This window comes from Oncorhynchus kisutch, linkage group LG26 (assembly GCF_002021735.2).
Source record: "Oncorhynchus kisutch isolate 150728-3 linkage group LG26, Okis_V2, whole genome shotgun sequence".
NCBI classification, from domain to species: Eukaryota; Metazoa; Chordata; class Actinopteri; order Salmoniformes; family Salmonidae; genus Oncorhynchus; species Oncorhynchus kisutch.
Genome location: NC_034199.2, coordinates 13,518,850 through 13,541,005, shown reverse-complemented (window position 1 = coordinate 13,541,005; position 22,156 = coordinate 13,518,850). Strand labels below are relative to the sequence as shown.

At 44.4% G+C, this 22,156-nt stretch overlaps 1 protein-coding gene across 5 annotated transcripts in view; it reads left to right on the top strand.

Annotated features, from left to right (window-relative positions):
- Positions 1–14,511, top strand: part of lrp2a (low density lipoprotein receptor-related protein 2a) — a 73,438-nt gene extending 58,927 nt beyond the window's left edge. For 4 of the 5 annotated variants that reach the window (XM_031806040.1, XM_031806038.1, XM_031806039.1 and 1 more), the window contains 21 exons: positions 2,214–2,330; positions 2,734–2,850; positions 3,134–3,271; positions 4,640–4,762; positions 5,332–5,460; positions 5,619–5,750; positions 7,473–7,604; positions 7,827–7,970; positions 8,223–8,388; positions 8,480–8,608; positions 8,936–9,156; positions 9,380–9,559; positions 9,649–9,768; positions 9,925–10,015; positions 10,151–10,218; positions 11,015–11,132; positions 11,266–11,392; positions 12,704–12,817; positions 12,922–13,038; positions 13,125–13,196; positions 13,328–14,511. In XM_031806040.1, coding sequence (XP_031661900.1) covers positions 2,214–2,330; positions 2,734–2,850; positions 3,134–3,271; positions 4,640–4,762; positions 5,332–5,460; positions 5,619–5,750; positions 7,473–7,604; positions 7,827–7,970; positions 8,223–8,388; positions 8,480–8,608; positions 8,936–9,156; positions 9,380–9,559; positions 9,649–9,768; positions 9,925–10,015; positions 10,151–10,218; positions 11,015–11,132; positions 11,266–11,392; positions 12,704–12,817; positions 12,922–13,038; positions 13,125–13,196; positions 13,328–13,498 — 2,726 coding nt within the window. In that variant the 3' untranslated portion in view covers positions 13,499–14,511. The remainder of the gene's footprint in view (positions 1–2,213; positions 2,331–2,733; positions 2,851–3,133; positions 3,272–4,639; positions 4,763–5,331; positions 5,461–5,618; positions 5,751–7,472; positions 7,605–7,826; positions 7,971–8,222; positions 8,389–8,479; positions 8,609–8,935; positions 9,157–9,379; positions 9,560–9,648; positions 9,769–9,924; positions 10,016–10,150; positions 10,219–11,014; positions 11,133–11,265; positions 11,393–12,703; positions 12,818–12,921; positions 13,039–13,124; positions 13,197–13,327) is intronic. The other variant, XM_031806037.1, reaches the window with a different exon arrangement.
- Positions 14,512–22,156: the final 7,645 nt, after the last annotated feature.

Sequence of the window (22,156 nt, the reverse complement as noted above, 5' to 3'; positions counted from 1 at the left end):
ATCAAAGTGAAAACGACAGTGCACAGTTCTGTTAGGTACAGACACTAAACAGAAAACCAGATCCCACAAAACCCTACAGGAAAATTACAACTTATACAGTGCCTTGCGAAAGTATTCGGCCCCCTTGAACTTTGCGACCTTTTGCCACATTTCAGGCTTCAAACATAAAGATATAAAACTGTATTTTTTTGTGAAGAATCAACAACAAGTGGGACACAATCATGAAGTGGAACGACATTTATTGGATATTTCAAACTTTTTTAACAAATCAAAAACTGAAAAATTGGGCGTGCAAAATTATTCAGCCCCCTTAAGTTAATACTTTGTAGAGCCACCTTTTGCTGCGATTACAGCTGTAAGTCGCTTGAGGTATGTCTCTATCAGTTTTGCACATCGAGAGACTGAAATTTCTTCCCATTCCTCCTTGCAAAACAGCTCGAGCTCAAGTTCAAGGGGGCCGAATACTTTCGCAAGGCACTGTATATGACCCCAATCAGAGACAACGATAGCCTCTGATTGGGAACCACACATGGCCAAAAACGAAGAAATAGAAAACATAGACGTTCCCACCCGAGTCACACCCTGACCAAACATAGAGAATGATAAGGATCTCTAAGGTCAGGGTGTGACAATGATCATTATACAGGTACACCTTGTGCAGGGGACAGTAAAAGGCCACTCTAAAATGTGCAGTTTTGTCACCAAGACAATGCCACAAATGTCTCAAGTTTTGAGGGAGCATGCAATTGGCATGCAGACTGCAGGAATGTCCACCAGAGAATTGAATGTTAATTTCTCTACCATAAGCCACCTCCAATGTCATTTTAGAGAATTTGGCAGTACTTTCCTACCAACCGCAACAACAGCACACCACGTGTATGGCGTCATATGGGCGAGCGGTTTGCTGATGTCAACATTGTGAACAGAGTGCCCCATGGTGGCAATGGGGTTATGGTATGGGCAGGCATAAGCTATGGACAACGAACACAATTGCATTTTATCGATGGCAATTTGAATGCACAGAAATACCGTGACAAGATCCTGAGGCCCATTGTAAAGTCCCATTTCTTTTAAGGTACAGTAACTTTGACCAACAGATGTATATCTGTATTCCCAGTCATGGGAAATCCATAGGTTAGGGCCTAATGAATTTATTTCAATTAACTGATTTCCTCATATGAACTGTAACTCAGTCGAATCTTTGAAATGTGTATGTTGCGTTTATATTTTTTCTTCAGTATACTTAACACCTGAACCTTAGATTGCCTGGCTGGCTCGCATTGGGACCTCTACCCTGAGCCTTCATGGGCTGGTTGCACAAGTTGAGCATAACTAGGTCGTAACTCTATCTCGTCCTTTTAAGCCCAACCTTTTAAAGTCCAACTGGTGCAACCGGCCCTATGTGTCTGCTTAGCAGTTATGGGCTAACTCAGACAACTGGATACTTATATAGTCCTGGTTTTGGTGAGTCTCTGAGCAATTCTAATGGGGTATTCCATTGTAGCTCAGACACAGTGAGTCACCCAGATGAAATAGGGGTGTTGATGGCAAAGAATGGACCTGTTGAGATAACAAAGTGCTCTTGCAAAAGACAACACTCCTGTCTTCGAAGCAGTGTTATGTGGGGAGGGCTTATCAGCTGCTAGCGAAACAGCTTGTCCTCAGCATGTCAGACGGAGGGGAGTGAGGGAGTCGGCCACCTCGGCTCTGGAGAATTTTAAACAAGTCTGAGAACATGCCGGCTAATGAGGATAATATCTATGCTTCAATGAACAACTAATGTCTCGCGGAAAATCACTGTGTTGTATGATGAAGTTTGCTCTGGTGCTTTTTTTGCTGCTACTCGCCTTGTAGCTGTAGGGGTTATGCGTAGTGAGAGAACACCTCCAGTGAATTCCATCATGAACTCACCACAGAAAAATGACTGACATGATTGGTCGGGGTCTTTGAGATCATTTGATAATGTACAAAAAACAAGTCACAGCTTTTGCCATAACCCAATTGAGGGAATATAACTACAGTATGTATCAATGCAGTGTCTGGTTTGTATGGAAAATAGCAAACAATCACAGGATAATGTAGTAATACTGGGACACCCTCTGTCAGCTGTGTCTACATCGTGTTTGTTTGGACTGTGGCAATGACGACTAATTTAGTATTCTCGTGTGCGGTGATAATTCTTTAGTTCCCCTCTCTGTGTTCCCCCCCCCCAGGCCCGCGTGTGTGCTCCGAGAGCGAGTTTCGCTGCGATAATCTGCACTGCATTCCCGACCGCTGGGTCTGTGACCATGACAACGACTGTGAGGACAACTCGGATGAAAGGGACTGTGGTGAGTGGAGGCTCTTTGTTTTGCCGCTGGCTTGGCTTATTCATGTGTGAGGGAATACAGAGCTAAGCAAAGAGGCACTAAAACTTCACCTTTTTGAGGAACGGGATACACTGAAAGGACCACCCGGATGAATTGACTTTGCATAATGAAAAGACATGACATTCCTTCTTCCGTTGCCAATTATACTGGTCAGATTGTGAATTCAAGTCCATTCTAGATGTTTATTTATAGTAGTCATGAACACAAGGTCAGAATCTGAGGTACATCAGTACTTGGCATGACTGTAAATGAGTGATATTATTGCCAACTGAAATAGAATTTGTATTCCAAAAGTGAATTTGAATTCAAATGGGTTCATTAATACCTATTAATTATGAGTTGTGCTGGCATGGCTGTGCTGCAGAGCTGCGGATCTGTCACATGGGCTACTTCCAGTGTGGCAGTGGCCACTGCATCGCCGACCGCTTCAAATGTGACGGCAACGCCGACTGCATGGACTACACTGATGAGATATCATGTCGTAAGTGTTAGATATTATCATAGATGTGTCTATGGGCTGATGTCAAATACAACGCTCCCAGTGAGCAAAACTGGATAAAAAAGACATAATTTCAACGGCAAAATTGGTTGAAATGACGTCTTTTCAACCAGTTTTACTCACTGGGCTCCTATCTCTTCAGATGAACAAAACACATTGGGTCCAGAACAATCATTATGTTACTACAGCACCCTCTACAGTTATCTAAATTAAAGTTACAACTGTGAATTTGATTTGTAATGGGCCATTTATCTTTCGTTTGCAGCAACCCGTTATCCCAATGGCACTTTTTGCCCACCGTTCCTATTTGAGTGTAGGAACCATGTGTGTGTGCAGCCCTACTGGAAATGTGACGGAGACAACGACTGTGGAGACAATTCAGATGAGGAGCTCCATCTCTGCTGTAAGGCCAATGCACCTTCAATGATTACACTGTCCTTTAAATGGTTACACTGTTCCTTTAAATGGTTACACAGTCATTTAAATGGTTACACTGTTCCTTTAAATGGTTACCCTGTTACTTTAATTGTTACGCTGTTCCTTAAATGGTTGCAAGTGTTCCGTAAATGGTCGCACTGTTCCTTAACCCTATTACTGTCTCTTCTTGAAAAACATGTTGAAACAATTATTTACCCTTAAATTCCTATTACTAACAACTCAAATTAGAAATTCCGATAGTTCAAAAAATGTTAAAAAATGTTCAAAAAATGATCTGTAATTTACATTTTTACTAATCTCAACAATATTACCAAATGCACTTTAGATCTGGTTCAATGGCTTTTATAGGTTGGTAAATTGTTAATTGTGTATGTCCAAACATGAGTATCCAATTACATTGTAATGAATGCTTTTTCAGGTGGTGTGTATTGCAATTTCCGTCAAAATGTTTTTCTTAAAATTCTTCCACCATGTTTCCCACTTGTTCGGACTACATTTTGAGTTAATATATGACAAAGTGCAGTTTTTATTACTATTATAGGTATTAATTTATAGGCGACCTTACGTCTGAGTATTGATTAATTGACCCCATGGGTCATGAAATGTAGTTTAACCAATTTATATAGCCTAATATATAGTGTGTTGTCAACAATTTAATTATATTTTTCACCATAATAAGTATATATATATATATATATATATATATATATTTTTTTTTATATACCCTATTCTGAGTCCACCATACTTTTAACTGACATATCAACCGCCTGGTTGAGCAAAATAATTGTTTACTAAATTCCTGCTAATCAGGCCTTTTTACATTTTAACTATTTATTTTAATATTCCTGCTTAATTCTATAGCTAGAGGACTCCTGATATCTCCAGGAGTGATAAGTATAATTGTTGTCTTAATCTGTTGTTGTCTAGTACTGTCTTTTTGCTAGCTAGATGTACTTTAAGTGCTGCCTGTCTTAACTAACACTCTCACTTGACTTTCCCCCCTTATTAGCTCTGACTTTGCTGATAGCTACTTTATAGAGAACAAATGTACTTACTATGACTTTGGTATGTGGTTGTCCCACCTAGCTATCTTAAGATGAATGCAGGAGGGCTGGGGGAGTTGACCAATCAAGTTCAAGTAAAGATTTGTTTTATTTTCAAATCCATTGTCAAAACATGCTCTACCAGCCGGTTGAGAATAGGGTTAAATAGTTACACTGTTCCTTAAAGAGTCACACTGTCCCTTAAATTGTTACATTGTTGAATGTGATGGTCTTTATTCTTTGACAGTGAGAAATGACATTGAGTTCATGTTCTGGTCATGTCTCCCTAGTGGACATCCCGTGTGACGCGCCCTTCCGTTTCCGCTGTGACAACAACCGGTGCATCTACAGCCATGAGCTCTGCAACTCTGTGGACGACTGTGGGGACGGCACTGACGAGAAAGAGGAGCACTGTAAGTACACGCCAATCACAAGTTACAGTAGTGTTATGTAGGGCAGGTTTCCCAGACACTGATTATTAAGCCTAGTCCTGGACTAAAAATCATACTCAATGAAGAATCTCCATTGAAAAAGCTTTTTAGTCCAAAATTCTGTGTCCAGGAAACCGGCCTATATTGTCCCGTCTCCGTGGGAGTTTGGAGTAAATGTAGCTCATAATTTAGGGCTCCCGAGTGGCGCAGTGATTTACCGCACTGCATCTCAGTGCTAGAGGCATCACAATAGACCCTGGTTCGATCCCGGGCTGTATCACAACCGGCCGTGATCGGGAGTTCCATTGGGCGGCGCATAATTGGACCGGCGTCGTCCGGGTTAGGGTAGAGTTTGGCCGGGGTAGGCCGTCATAGTAAAATAAGAATATGTTCTTAACTGACTTGCCTAGTTAAATAAAGGTTAAATAAAACATCATTATGTAATAATACCAAAATGTATTGTCCAATTTGTGTCAATGTCTTTTACTCTCTAAAATGATTGACATCTTAACATGAGGATATGACATCTTGACATGTTGTGTTTGTCACAGGCCAGACCCCCACACATGGGCCATGTTCAGTGGATGAGTACAAATGCAGTAATGGCCAGTGCATCCCACTGCAGTATACCTGTGACGACTATGATGACTGTGGAGACCATTCTGACGAGCTGGGCTGCAGTGAGTAACCCACCCAACTCATTTACCACAGTCTTCACTCTACATCTCAATCATCACAAACCTTTATCTTATGCTAAGCCATATGGCTGTTTGTATAATACTTAAGTAAAAGTAAACGTCAACCCTCATAATGTGACACGTGTACGTGCTCTGCCCAGATGTTGGCAGTGGGCGCTCCTGCAGTGACAACATCTGTGAGCATAACTGCACAGATCTGACAGACGGAGGCTTCCTCTGCTCCTGCAAGCCTGGATACAAACCCAGACAAACAGACAGGAACACCTGTGAAGGTACAGGAAGCAGCAGCACCACCTGAGTGTACAGTCGTGGCCAAAAGTTTTGAGAATGACACAAATATTAATTTCCACAAAGTTTGCTGCTTCAGTGTCTTTAAATATTTTTGTCAGATGTTACTATGGAATACTTAAGTATAATTACAAGCATTTCTTAAGTCTCAAAGGCTTTTATTGACAATTACATGAAGTCGATGCAAAGAGTCAATATTTGCAGTGTTGACCCTTCTTTTTCAAGACCTCTGCAATCCGCACTGGCATGCTGTCAATTAACTACTGGGCCACATCCTGACTGATGGCAGCCCATTATTCCATAATCAATGCTTGGAGTTTGTTAGAATTTGTGGGGTTTTGTTTGTCCACCCGCCTCTTGAGGATTGACCACAAGTTCTCAATGGGATTAAAGTCTGAGGAGGTTCCTGGCCATGGACCCCAAAAAATGATGTTTTGTTGCCCGAGCCACTTAGTTATCACTTTTGCCTTATGTCAAGGTGCTCCATCTTGCTTGAAAAGGCATTGTTCGTCACCAAACTGTTCCTCGATGGTTGGAAGAAGTTGCTCTCTGAGGATGTGTTGGTACCATTCTTTATTCATGGCTGTGTTCTTAGTTAAAATTGTGAGTGAGCCCACTCCCTTGGCTGAGAAGCAACCCCACACATGAATGGTCTCAGGATGCTTTACTGTTGGCATGACACAGGACTGATGGTAGCGCTCACCTTGTCTTCTCGGGACAAGCTTTTTTCCGGATGCCCCAAACAATCGTAAAGGGGATTTATCAGAGAAAATTACTTTACCTGTCCTCAGCAGTCCAATCCCTGTACCTTTTGCAGAATATCCGTCTGTCCCTGATGTTTTTCCTAGAGAGAAGTGGCTTCTTTGCTGCCCTTCTTGACACCAGGCCATCCTCCAAAAGTCTTCGCCTCACTGTGCGTGCAGATGCACACACACCTGCCTGCTGCCATTCCTGAGCAAGCTCTATACTGGTGGTACCGCGATCCCGCAGCTGAATCAACTTTAGGAGACGGTCCTGGCACTTGCTGGACTTTCTTGGGTGCCCTGAAGCCTTCTTCACAACAATTGAACCGCTCTCCTTGAAGTTCTTGATGATCCGATAAATGGTTGATTTAGGTGCAATCTTACTGGCAGCAATATCCTTGCCTGTGAAGCCCTTTTTGTGCCAAGCAATGATGACGGCATGTGTTTCCTTGCAGGTAACCATGTTTGACAGAGGAAGAACAATGATTCCAAGCACCATCCTCCTTTTGAAGCTTCCAGGCTGTTATTCCAACTCAATCAGCATGACAGAGTGATCTCCAGCCTTGTCCTCGTCAACACTCACACCTGTGTTCATGAGAGAATCACTGACATGATGTCAGCTGGTCCTTTTGTGGCAGGGCTGAAATGCAGTGGAAATGTTTTTGGGGGATTCAGTTCATTTGCATGGCAAAGAGGGACTTTGCAATTAATTGCAATTCATCTGATCACTCTTCATAACATTCCGGAGTATATGCAAATTGCCATCATACCACCTGAGGCAGCAGACTTTGTGAAAATTAATATTTGTGTCATTCTCAAAACTTTTGGCCACGACAGTAGAAGAAAACACCACTCTGTAACAACATCACAATCTTTGATGATCTGTTCTTTCTTCTTCTTACGCTATTAGTAATCTTTTGGTCTTTTCTCTGTGTTTTTCCTGTTTTTTGTGTTTGTGATCAGACGTGAACGAGTGTGAGGTCTACGGGACATGTCCACAGGAGTGTCAGAACTCCAAGGGCAGTTACGAGTGCTTCTGTGCCCAGGGCTTCCGCTCAGTCAGCGAGCAGCATGGCATGGAGTGTGCTGCTGAGGGTAAGAGCTTAGCTGGACAAGTCATTTTGTCTGAATCCTAAATGCACCCTATTCCCTTTGTAGTGCACTACTTTTGACCAGGGCCCATACAGATGTAGGATCTTCATTTGAGCCAGTTTGCTACAGCAGGGAAGATGGTGCCATTTGGGACGCAACCTCTGTCTCCGATCTGTTAGTCCTGATTGTTCAGGAAGTTACCATATTCTCCATTCTCCATTTCAGGATACCCACCAGTGCTGCTTCTGCCCGACAATGTGCGGATTCGTTGCTTCAACCTGTCCTCAGAGCAGTATTCAGACTACGTGGACAACATGGAGCACATCCAGGCTCTGGACTACCAGTGGGATCCAGAGGGCATCGGACTCAGTAAGACCTTCAGCTCAACTAGTTAACTAGGCAGTTCTCTTGGGCTTATGTGAAGAGCACTATGGGAGTGATACAGTGAAAGAGGAGGTTTACATTTTTACTCCACTTCTTTAGGAACCAAACAGAAGCAAATGGGTCAAAACAGGGAGGGACTACCTGAACTTGTTAAATGAGAAACACCTGTTTGCATTTTCCATTGCAAACATTTTGCTACGATGTGTACTTATGAATATGACCCTGTTGTGCTTTTAGGTATTGTGTACTGGACAGTTCTGGGCCGAGGCTCTCAGTTTGGCTCTATCAAGCGGGCCTACATGACCACTTTCAATGACAACGGCAATAACCCAGTGAAGGAGTTGGATCTGAACCTGAGATACATTGCCAACCCTGATGGCATCGCTGTGGACTGGATCGGAGGGTACAAGACCTCACTCATTGCTTACTATTTTAGTTTTTTGAAAATACCTTTTGGGTTGAATACAATCTAACATCTTCCTTCTGTTTCTCAGCCACATTTACTGGACAGACGCAGGGACCAATCGAATTGAAGTGGCAAAGTTAGATGGTCGCTACAGGAAGTGGTTGATCCATACTGACCTGGACCAGCCAGCTGCTATTGTTGTCAACCCAGCACTCGGGTACGGAAATGATCAACTACAGGCTTTCTGTTTGTTCCAAAGAAGAAGGAGTGTGTGTGTATGTGTGTGTGTGTGTGTGTGTGTGTGTGTGTGTGTGTGTGTGTGTGTGTGTGTGTGTGTGTGTGTGTGTGTGTGTGTGTGTGTGTGTGTGTGTGTGTGTGTGTGTGTGTGTGTGTGTGTGTGTGTGTGTCAGTGTTCACCATAAGCTAATACACTGGATCCTCTCATCTATAACAGCAATGTCGAGTGATCGACAGTATATAGATTTCAAAGTAGTCAAAAACATTAGTTAACAAAGACTGTTTTATGTGTCTGTGCATTCCCTAGACTCATGTACTGGACAGACTGGGGCAGGAGACCCAGGATTGAGTCTGCTTGGATGGACGGACAGCATAGGCAGGTTCTGTTGGATGAGGACCTGGGCTGGCCCACTGGACTGGCTCTGGACTACCTGAATGGAGACAGGATCTACTGGTGTGACTCCAAAGAGAACATCATAGAGTCCATGAAGCCGGACGGCACCGAGAGGAAGATCATCATGTCTGGAGGTCCGAACCCACTGAGACCTTTCTTAGATGTTGCTAACATCATGATGTTATAGTCTTTGTAAAATCTACATTATTAACTCCCTTAAATGTTACTGATTAAATCAGACCACATGTCCAGGACAAAGTCTCTCTTGTAAAAGAGGTATTCTGACCTCAATGGGACTTCAATAGACTAAATCTTATGAAACTATGGCTAATTGAGTATGGTCATTTTCTGCTTCAGATATTGGTAATCCCTACAGCCTGGATGTCTTTGAGGGCCATGTGTACTGGACAACCAAGGAGCGGGGTGAAGTCTGGAAGACGGATAAGTTTGGGAAGGGGGACAAAGTGAAGGTGCTGACCATCAACCCCTGGCTGACTCAAGTCCGCATCTACCAGGAGCACAGACACAACCGTTCAGGTTAGAGTTTTTCAAGTCTAAACATACACACTGTAGTTTTCTCCTGTCTGGTGAGTGTAAGGTAGTCACTGATCTCTTCCCCCTATCAGTACCCAACCCCTGTAAGAACATGTGCAGTCACCTGTGTCTGCTGCGGCCTGGAGGCTACACCTGCACCTGCCCTCAAGGCTCCTCCCTGGTCGGCTTCAACCCCAACGAATGTGACGCAGGTATGGTCATTAAATCACATCACCTCCCTGCCATATTGGCTGCACCATCATTTATTGTTGGAATCATACTCCATGCAGGCATGGCTGCTTTGATATTGTTGTGGTGACATTGTGGTGACGTTGTGGTGACTTTGTGCGTGGCTTTCACTCCTGCAGCCATTGAGGCTCCAGTCTTAATGCCCCTTGCATGCAGATGCATGAACGGAGGGACCTGCTACACTGACGAAGGGGGCCTGCCCAAGTGCAAGTGAGTTCAGCAGCTGGTGTCAGGAAGTAGATTCGTTGTCATATTATTATAACATGTAACACCACAGCCACAAGCCATAGGAGTGTTTCGTTCCAGCAGGAAGAAACATTGTTTTTTTTGTATTTTATATTCCAGGTGTCCATATGGCTATGCAGGGAGTTACTGTGAGATGGGAAAGTCCAGGGGTGCCCCTGCAGGAACAGGTATATTATAATATGAGATAAGAAGTAGAATATCTATATGATTTCTCCCCAAAAAAGTCAGTCCAATATGCCAGTCTTCATAAAAAAAGTTTCCACTGATCAGTGGTTCACAGTAGAATACTTATACAACATTGGTCAGAGACAAATTACATAATTGTTCTGGAAAACGTTGCCTCACAACTGGGGCGGCAGGTAGCCTAGTGGTTAGAGCAGTTGGACTAATAACCGAAAGGTTGCAAGATCAAATCCCCGAGCTGACAAAGTAAAAATCTGTCGTTCTGCCCCTGAACAAGTCACCCACTGTTCCTAGGCTGTCATTGAAAATAAGAATTTGTTCTTAACTCACTTGCCTAGTTAGATCAAGGTCAAATTAGATTGTGACCTTGAGATTGGTTAACACTAAAGGTGTTTTTCTCTCCTGTAAAGTGACTCTATAACCTTTTAACTTCAATTGGGAGAATGTCAGCTAAGTAATAAGTCTACTGTTCTACAGTAGAAAATGGAAAACATGCAGAACATATGTTTCTATTCCTTCTAACTTTTTGAGGTTTGCTTCTTATTGCTACGTGTAGGTTAAGAGGCCCTGGGGTTGTGTTGGCATGCTTTCTGCTAGTCATCCTTTTGTTGTTTTTCAGATGCAGAATGAAATGAAATGTTCTGCATGTAATTTACCAGCAATAAGTGAGAAATTGTTTTAGTTTCGGACTACTGATATGTACATGTTTATCTGGACACTTACAAATGATGAGTAGAAATGTTCTGGAATAAACATTGCTGCTGATATCCCTGTCTTTAGCAGTTGCCGTACTTTTAGCAGTGATTATCATCCTCATCACTGGAGCGTTGGCTGTTGGGGTTTTCCTGAACTACAAACGAACTGGCTCCTTAATCCCATCCATGCCCAAACTACCCAGGTAGGATCTCAGCTTTGACCTGATCTCACCCATCTGTGCGTGCCTCTGTTGTGTCATTTTAAAACCAGAGCTTCATATGGGAATTGTTACCCTGGAAATTGTCAACTATTTTTCTACTGTGTCTCTTTTCCAGCCTAAGCAGTCTGGTGAAATCGGGTGACACTGGGAACGGGGTGACGTTTCGTTCGGGTGACAATGTCACCATGGATCTGGGACCTCCACCCATCGGGGTTTCATTCATTGACAGGGCCATGCAGTTGGTAAGCACGGGATTGTGTTGGATTAGCACTTAGTGGTGTCACTGTACCTTCAGACTGTACTGTCAGCATTTTAATCCCGTGTTAGGCCTGGGAGACCCCGATTGACTTTGGCCTTTTGGACCTCTGTAAATCTTTCCCTTGTACATTATTTTAAGCTATGAAAATAAATTGAGAGTCAAACACTATATATATATACGTGTGTGTGTGTGTGTGTGTGTGTGTGTGTGTGTGTGTGTGTGTGTGTGTGTGTGTGTGTGTGTGTGTGTGTGTGTGTGTGTGTGTGTGTGTGTGTGTGTGTGTGTGTATATACAGTATGTATGTGTATACTACCCTAAGGAAGGCACAGTGAAGCCGAAACGTTGGTGTTTTACCCAAGAAATTACTGGGAGTTTATTTAAATTTTTATTTTATTTCACCTTTATTAACCAGGTAGACCAGTTGAGAACAAGTTCTCATTTACAACTGCGACCTGGCCAAGATAAAGCAAAGCAGTGCGACAAAAGCAACAACACAGAGTTACACATAAACAAACGTACAGTCAATAACACAATAAAAATCTATGTACAGTGTGTGCGTACGTAGAAGAGTAGGGAGATATACTGTATACATAGAGCGTGCAACTATCATGGTCTTCCTCCTCTTCATCTGAAGAGGAGAGGCGAGAAGGATCGGAGGACCAAAATGCGGCGTGGTTTGTGTTCATCTTGATATTTAATAAAGAAAACACTGAAACACACTATACAAAAACAATAAACGAAATAACGACCGTGACGCTAATGAGAACTGTGCTGACACAAGCAATCAACATAGACAATCACCCACAAAACCCAACACAAAACAGGCTACCTAAATATGGTTCCCAATCAGAGACAATGACTAACACCTGCCTCTGATTGAGAACCATATCAGGCCCAAACACAGAAACAGACAAACTAGACATCCAACATAGAATGCCCACTCAGATCACACCCTGACCAAACAAAACATAGAAACATACAAAGCAAACTATGGTCAGGGTGTGACAGCGACTCACTTTATTTTTCTAGCTTCCAGGTTATTCTCCATTAGTCAGCACCTCCACACTAAATAATGTTCTCTGGGGGTGCTCCAGCTCCAGCTTTTTATTACTGTCCGTTATTAACAACACTAATAGACAGTCAACACATTCCCAGCCAGGGTTCAGTAGTTAATAAAGTAAAGCACAAATTGCAGGGCATTGCGTTCATACTATAAACCTGAAATACATGTAGGTGATAGATAGCAATGTGTCATCTTTGAGGGACATGATGAATAACACTGTCTCTCTTTCAGGATGACAACTTTGCCGTGGAAGCGGGGAGGCAGCCAATCACATTTGAGAACCCTCTGTATAGCACTGCAGCGGCTGGATCGTCTAGTGAGCCTGCTGTCATCCACGCCACACAGGTGCGCAAAGGCAACACTGTTGCATGAACATTCCTAGGGCAGGTTGGGATTGACATCGTTGTTAAAGCAGTACCAATTGCTCTGTGCTGTTTTACTCCTAACAGGTGACTGTTACTGTTAGCGGTGAGCAGATAGAGAAGAACCTTGCGAACCCAGCGTACCATACAGATCAGATTGTGTGCACCGTGGACAGTTCCACAGCCAGAGCCAAGCCTGTTCAGGTGACTCTCCCGCCCTGTACTTGTATCATTAGTTAAATGTAAGGGATTATTTTGTAATTTACTGCAATTGTGTCCTACATTGACAGGAGTCCAGGTGGAGCTTCTTCAAAAGAAAATTTAAGCCAAGCACAACTTTTGAAAACCCTACCTACTCAGAGGTAAGGCCAATACTGCCACCCAAGCAGCTCCTATTCCTGTTCTACAGTAGAAAATGGCAAACTTGTAGGTTAAGAGGCCTTGGGGTTGTGTTGGCCTGTTTTCTGCTAGTCATCCCTTTGTTGTTTTTCAGATGCAGAATGAAAAAGCAGTAGGAAGCAATGAGGACAGTTCCTCCACTGACCCCTCTCCCTTTGCCCCAACCGCCAAACCATTCAAGAGGGATCGTCCCAGCACCTACTCACCAACTGAGGACACTTTCCGAGACACAGCGAACCTTGTTAAAGAGGACAGCGATGTGTAATCCCGTTTCCCACAGATGGGAATCAAAGACACACTCTCCTTTGCACAGAATCTATTTTTATATGCAGCCTGTGTAAAAAATAAAAAAATAAAAAAAACGAAGATTGTTTTGAGAAAAGAAATTAGACAAACGTTTCTTTAGCATACAGAAAAGAGGTCTGTCGTGACTATGCCTTCGGATATTTCTGATGCCAATTCTTGTTTCCTGATTTTTTTTTTATTGTGATGTAATATATGTATATCTTTGCACTGAAGCTGCTGATAGAAATGTTATAAATATGTTGTACATTTGTAAATTTGAAGAGTAAGATTTTTGTCGATAATATTCTCTGGCTGTTGGAAGTAGATGAACTTATTGATAGTGCTTCATAAACAAAGTAACAGGTAACATAACAGGTGAAGTGCATTGTGAATGTACAGTAGATATATCGCATTAGGACAATGTTTTGAAAGGATAACTAACTATTTTTGCCACTGAACCAAACTGAAGATGTATGCATTTTATCTTGCATGTTTATATACCTCATTTCAGGGAGCAAAACAAACACAAACTGATCCAATTACCTTAGCTATTCTAAATCTATAGATGCTGTAAAAAGAAAACTATCAAAATTCTGAATATCCCGAAGAATTAGTATGCTAAGCATATTTACATGGTACTTACGTTCAAACTTGTAAAAACAATTCCCTGACTTTTTTTGGCATATAAAAATCAAAACTATCATATTTAGGTAAGACTTTTTAATGAATAATGATGGCCTCTTTTTAAAATGAATTTGGAACAATACTTGAATATGCCAATGATTTTAATGTGTGAAGATGTAACATTTTGGACATCTCTAGTGACTCTGGAGCTGGTAAAGTCCAAGAGCATCTGGAGATACAGAATTTGAAGAAATTAGGAATCTGACTGTCATTTTCTAAACATGGGTTATACATCCTGTGCTCTTAGATTGATTGTTTTATATTGTGATGAAAATGACAAATAAAGACTGTATCAATGATCATTCTAAATATGCTCAAATGGTTTTCTAGCTAGCAAAGTGGGAGACGAAATTTATGCTGCTGAGACGTAAAATGAATAAATGTTTTTTTTTTTTTTTTACAATCTCAATAGTCTGTTTTTCTTACCTTAAACTACATTGTGATTAACACAGTAGTATTTATTTTCTTGGCACCTCAGGAATATTTCATTTCAATATTCATGAATTATTCACTACATACACTACCGGTCAAAAGTTTTAAAACACTTACTCATTCAAGGGTTTCTCTTTATTTTTTACTATTTTCTACATTGTAGATTAATAGTGAAGACATCAACACTATGAAATAACACATATGGAATCATGTAGTAACCAAAAGTGTTAAACAAATCAAAATATATTTTATATTTGAGATTCTTCAAATAGCTTGATGACAGCTTTGCACACTCTTGGCATTCTCTCAACCAGCTTCAACTGGAATGCTTTTCCAACAGTCTTGAAGGAGATCCCACATATGCTGAGCACCTGTTGGCTGCTTTTCCTTCACTCTGCGGTTCGACTCATCCCGAGCCATCTCAATTGGGTTGAGGTCGGGGGATTGAGGAGACCAGGTCATCTGATGCAGCACTCCATCACACTCCTCCTTGATAAAATAACCCTTACACAGCCTGCAGGTGTGTTGGGTCATTGTCCTGTTGAAAAATAAATGATAGTCCCACTAAGCCCAAACCAGATGGGATGGCGTATCGCTGCAGAATGCTGTGGTAGCCTTGCTGGTTATGTGTGCCTTGAATTCAAAATGAATCACAGACAGTGTCACCAGAAAAGCAACCCCACACCATAACACCTCCTCCATGCTTTACGGTGGGGAATACACATGCAGAGATCATCCTTTCACCAACACCGCGTCTCACAAAGACACAGCGGTTGGATCCAAAAATCTCAAATTTCCATTGCTCGTGTTTCTTGGCCCAAGCAAGTCTCTTCTTCTTATTGCTGTCCTTTAGTGGTGTTTTTTTGCAGCAATTCAACCATGACAGCCTGATTCACACAGTCTCCTCTGAACAGTTGATGTTGAGATGTGTCTGTTACTTGAACTCTGTGAAGCATTTATTTGGGCTGCAATTTATGAGGCTGGTAACTCTAATGAACTGATCCTCTGCAGCAGAGGTAACTCCGGGTCTTCCATTCTTGTGGCCGTCCTCATGAGGGCAAGTTTCATCATAGCGCTTGGTGGTTCTTGAAACTTTCAAAGTTCTTGAAACGTTCTGTATTGACTGACCTTCATGTCTTAAAGTAATGATGGACTGTCGTTTCTCTTTGCTTATTTGAGCTGTTCTTGCCATAATATGGACCTGGTCTTTTACCAAATAGAGCTATCTTCTGTATACCCCCCTACCTTGTCACAACACAACTGATTGGCTCAAACGCAGTAAGAAGGAAAGAAATTCCACAAATTAACATTTAACAAGGCACACCTGCTAATTGAAATGCATTCCAGGTGACTACCTCATGAAGCTGGTTGAGAGAATGCCAAGATTGTGTAAAGCTGTCATCAAGGTAAAGGCTCGCTATTTGAAGAATCTAAAATATATTTAGATTTTTTTAAACACTTTTTTGGTTACTACATGATTCCATATGTGTTATTTCATAGTTTTGATGTCTTCACTATTATTCTACAATGTAGAAAATAGTACAAAATAAAGAAAAAACTTGAATGAATAGGTGTTCTAAAACGTTTGACTGATAGTGTACATAATTGAGTATCTATTTTACTGAACAATGCAACATGCAGCAATTTCAAAGATATTACTGATTTACAGTTCATACACTACACGACCAAAGGTATGTGGACACCTGCTCGTTGGGCATTAATATGGAGTCGGTCCCCCTTTGCTGCAATAACAGCCTCCACTCTTCTGGGAAGGCTTTCCTCTAGATGTTGTAACATTTCTTAAGCCTGGTGTTCAATGGGGTTGAGGTCAGGGCTCTGTGCAGGCCAGTCAAGTTCTTCCACACCGATCTCGACAAACCATTTCTGTATGGACCTCGCTTTGTGCGTGGAGGCATTGTCATGCTGACTCTGGAAAGGACCTTCCCCAAATTGTTGCCACTAAATTGGAAGCACATTGTATGTGTCACACCAAACTTCGCTTTGGCTCCCCCTTCTGTCCGGCGTCGCCGGCCTTCTAGCTGCTGCCGAACCTGCTGCTGGCAAACTCCCTTCACTCGTCAACCCCGGACTTGTCTTATAATCATTACACACACCTGGTTCCAATCCCCACTCTATCACTGTAGGTATACTCCCTCTATCCTTTGTCTTCGTCGGTCATTGTAAATGTTGCTTGTTTTCCTGAGAGGAATTTCTCCTACTATTTCCTGAGTACTTTATTATTTTGCACTTTGGGTTTTGTTTCGCTTTTAAATATATAGTGCTTTAATAAACTCAGTAGTTCTAAACCTGTGATTGCCTCCTGCCTACTCCTCTCTACACTTGTGACAGAATGACTGACCCAAGAAAACAGGAAGCATCAGGACATCCCAACATCTCCGTTATAGGAGCGAAGCTCCTATACCACGACTCATGCCTGGACTGCCATGGACGAGGTGCTCCGGACCGTACGCCAGGTGCATGCTACACCACCACTTTCCCAGCTCCCCACGGTCGTTCCAGCCACCCCACTACCATCTACATCACCTGGTCCAATCAGCAATGTCCACCTGCCCCTCCCGGAGTGGTTTGACGGCACCCCAGCTCATTGTAGGGGGTTTCCTCCACCTTGCCCGTCATGCCGGGACGGCCTCCGAGAGGGACAAGGTGGCCTTGGTGAGCTCGGCGCTGACAGGCAGGGTTCTGGAGTGGGCGCACGCCGTCTGGGAGAGGGACGGTCCAGAAATTCAGTCCTATGAGCACTTCACCCAACTCTTCTGTGCTGTTTGCGACCGTCCTACAGAGGACCTGTCTACATCAGGGGTCCAGGAGAGTGTCTGAGTACGCTCTGGATTTCTGGACCGTGTCTGCGTCCACTGGCTGGAGCGACCAGGCCTTGTTGACGGTTTTCCACCGCGGGCTACAGGCGGACATCCAGACCGAGCTGGCCTGTCTCGATGAGGACCTCACGCTGGACCAGCTCATCGCCATGGCCATCTGCCTGGATCATTTCCTGCGCCCATCGTCGCCCATCCCGGGGGCTCGGGTCTCTCCCAGGAACCTCCAGCGAGGTTGAGCCCATGGTGATGGGTACGACAAACCTTTCCCCAGAGGGATGTCAACGCAGCCGTCAACAGGGTCTCTACTCCTACTGCAGGGAGTCGGACCACCCCTGCAGGAGAACCAGGCAAGGAAGCGACAGGCCGAGGAGCACTCCTGCACCTTCCCAGGAAGGTGTGGATGTGCCTTGCTTCTCTCTGTCCACCCAGCTCGTCCTCCTTCCTGTCACCTTCCTAGACTGTCCTGGCTCCCCACTGAGTCCTGCGCTACTGGTCTCAGCTTCTGCAGGCAATTTCCTAGACCGGTCAGTGGCCTTATCAATATGCGTTCCTCTAGTTCCTTTACAACCCCTTATCCCAGTCCATGCCGTAGACAACCTTCCCCATTAGGAACCGGACTGGTGTGCCAGACCACAATTCCCATTTTCCTCACAGTTTCTAAAAACCACCATGAACGCATCACTTTCCTCATCTTAGAATCTCCTGCACACCCCGTAGTTTTATTTTTCCCCTGGTTACAGTTGCATAACCTTAGTATATCGTGGACAAAGAGGAGGTTGTTGGGTTGGTCAGGGTGTGTCAGGGGAAGTGTCTATCTGTGACACCTCCATGGAAAGTCTGGACCAGGCCACCCACGTCCCTTTTCCTGGAGGAATCCTGGGATCTACAGGTGGCTTCTTCGAAAACTCGTGCCACGTGCCTGTCCACTCCTCGCCCATGGGCCTGCACTTTCGACCTACTGCCTGTTTTTAACCTCCTGTGGGGGCCAATCTACCCTCTCTCGCATGCACAGACCGAAGCCATGGAGGTCTACGTCCAGGAGGTGCTGGCCCAAGGATTCCTCCATCCGTCCACCTCTCCGGCCTCCTCCAGCTTCTTTTTCATGAAGAAGGACAGATTGCTCCGCCCCAGTAATGATTACCAGACACTGAATAAGGCAACTGTTAAATCTAGTTATCCCCTGCCTCTCATACCCACAGTGATCAAACAGATGCACGGTGCTCAGTACTTTACCAAATTGGATTTACGCAGTGCCTACAACCTGGAGCGCATCAGAGAGGTGGATGAATGGAAGACCGCCTTCAGCACCAGCACTACAAATACAGGGTAATGCCCTACTCCTCACAGGAGGACGAGCTGGGTGCACCCTCTGTGTTTCAACCCTTCATTAACGAGGTGTTTAGAGACATGTTGGGTTGCTGTGTAGTGGTGTACATAGACAACATCTTGGTGTACTCCACTACACGCGAGCAACATGTTTCTCATGTCAGGTCCATTTTGGAGAGGTTGATAGGTCATCACCTGTACGCCAAGGCGGAGAAGTGCCTTTTCTTCCAGCAGGTGGTCTCCTTACTGGGCTCTAGCATATCTACTGCGGGAGTGGAGATGGAAGAGCAAAGGGTCACAGTGCAGTACGGTTGTGGCCTGTTCCATCCAACATAATGGCAGTGCAGCGCTTCCAAGGTTTTGCCAACTATTTCAGGCCCTTCATTGGGGGTTTCAGCACAGTGGTGGCCCCTCTCGCCTCCCTCCTGAAGGGAGGTCCTAGACAACTGCGATGGACTGAGGAGGCCAACGAAGACTTCCGTGCGCTCAAGGAACGTTTTACGAACGCACCTGTTCTAGCTTGTCCTGACCCGTCACTGCCCTTCATCGTGGAGGTGGACACCTCCGAGGTTGGAGTAGGGGCTGTTCTCTCCCAACGGACTGGATTGCCACCTAAGCTCCATCCATGCGCCTTCTACTTACGGAAGCTGTCTCCCACAGAACAGAATTAAAAAGTGGGGGATCGGGAGTTGCTGGCCGTCAAGAAGGTGCTGAAAACATGGTGGCACTGGCTGGAGCGTGCTCAACACCAATTCCTTGTTCGGACGGACCACCGGAACCTAGAGTATATTCAAGCAGCGAAGAGGCTGAAACCGCATCAGGCCATGTGGGCCCTATTCTTCGTCAGGTTTGTCTTTACCCTCTCCTACCGGCCGGGATCTAAGAACGTCAAGGGGGATGTGTTGTCCCAGGTGCATGCCACAAGGGATCGGAGGGAGAAGGTGACACCCATTATTCCCCTGTTCTGCATTGTGACTCCTGTCGTGTAGAATGTGGACGCGACATCGGTCGAGACCTGTGACAGGAACCCTCACCTGCCCACTGCCCATAGGGGCATACCTATGTGCCCTCTGATGTGCGGGACCGTCTCCTCGCCTGGGCACACACAGCACCTGTGTCGGGGACCCGGGTATAGCCAGTACTATCAACTGTCTCTGTACTGGTGGCCCACCATGGCCCAGGACGTCCGGGTTTACGTCTCTTCCTGATCCACTTGCACACAGAGCAAAACACTGAGACACCTCCCCTATGGCAAACTCCACCCACTTCCGGTTCTACAATGACCCTGGTCCCATCTCTCCGTGGACTTTGTCACAGACCTTCCCCCCTCGAAGGGGCACACCACCACCCTGGTCGTTGTGGACTAGTTTTCCAAAGCCTGTCATTTGATTCCTCTGCCTGGTCTCACTGCAGCCATGCAGACCGCGGAGGCTCTCTTCTCTCACACCTTCTGGCACTTACAGGATCCCAGAGGACATGACGTCTGACCGTAGTCCTCAGTTCACCTCCCGTGTCTGGAAGGCCTTCATGGAACGACTGTCAGCATCACTGACACGGTCAGCATCACCTCCGGGTACCGTCTCCAATCAAATGGGCAGGTGGAAGGGTAAATCAGGAACTGGGTAGGTACTTTTGTAGGTACTGTCAGGACCGGACGGGGGAGTGGGCTGCGTTTCTGCCTTGGGAAGAATACGCACAAAACTCCCTCCGTCACTCCTCACCTAACCCCAACTCTTTCGGTGTGTTCTAGGCTTTGAGCCGGCCCTGGCAACCTGGCACCGGAGTCGGATTGAGGCTCTTGTGGTCGACGATTGGTTCCGGCATGCTGAGGAGGTATGGAACACAGCACACACCTGTCTCCAATGCGTCATCCTCCGGTAGAAGTCGCAGGCTGATCGTTACCGCAGTGCCCGCAAAACACCAGTCTCAATGTCAACAGTGAAGAGGCAACTCCGGGATGCTGGCCTTCTAGGCAGAGTTGCAAAGAAAAAGCCATATCTTCGACTGGCCAATAAAAATAAAAGATTAACATGGGCAAAAGAACACAGACAGTGGACAGAGGTACAGAAGGCCAGCATCCCGGAGTCACCTCTTCACTGTTGACATTGAGACTGGTGTTTTGCAAGTATTATATAATGAAGCTGCCAGTTGAGGACTTGTGAGGCATCTGTTTCTCAAAATAGACACTCTAATGTACTTGTCCTCTTGCTCAGTTGTGCACCGGGGCCTCCCACTCCACTTTCTATTCTGGTTAGAGCCCGTTTGCGTTGTTCTGTGAAGGGAGTAGTACACAGCGTTGTACGAAATCTTCAGCTTATTGGCAATTTCTCGCCTTAATTTCTCAGAACACGAATAGAATGATGAGTTTCAGAAGGTTTTTGTTTCTGGACATTTTAAGCCTGTAATCGAACCCCAAAATGCTGATGCTCCAGAACTCAACTAGTCTAAAGAAGGCCAGTTTTCTAACTTATTTAATCAGAACAACAGTTTTCAGCTGTGCTAACATAATTGCAAAAGGGTTTTCTAATGATCAATTACCCTTTTAAAATTATAAACTTTGTACGCCTATGTAGATAATCCATAAAAAATCAGGCGCTTCCACCTACAATAGTCATTTACAGCATTAACAATGTCTACACTGTATGTCTGATCAATTTGATGTTATTTTAATGTACAAAAAAATAAGAATACCCTTCACTGGAACTAAGGGGCCTAGCCCGAACCATGGAAAACAGCCCCAAAACATTATTCCTCCTCTACCAAACTTTACAGTTGGCACTATGCATTGGGGCAGGTAGCGTTCTCCTGGCATCCGCCAAACCCAGATTTGTCTATCCGACTGCCAGATAGTGAAGCGTGATTCATCACCCCAGAGAACTCGTTTCCACTGCTCCAGAGTCCAATGGCGGCAAGCTTTACACCACTCCAGCCGATGCTTGTCATTGCGCATGGTGATCTTAGGCTTGTGTGCAGCTGCTCGGCCAAGGAAACACATTTCAAGAAGCTCCCGATGAACAGTGCTGACGTTGCTTCCAGAGGCAATGTTCTGTTCTGTGAGCTTGTGTGGCCTACAACTTTGCCGCTGAGCCGATGTTGCTCCTAGACATTTCCACTTCACAATGACAGCACTTATTGTCCCCAGCACAAGGTGCCCCTGTGTAATGATCATGCTGTTTAATAAGCTTCTTGATATACCACACCTGTCAGGTGGATGGATTATCTTAGCAATGGAGAAATGCTCACTAACAGGGATGTTAACAAATTTGCGCACAACAAATAGAGAGAAATACGCTTTTTTTGTGTGTATGGCAAATGTTGGGGATTTATTTCAACTCATGAAACATGGGACCAACACCTTA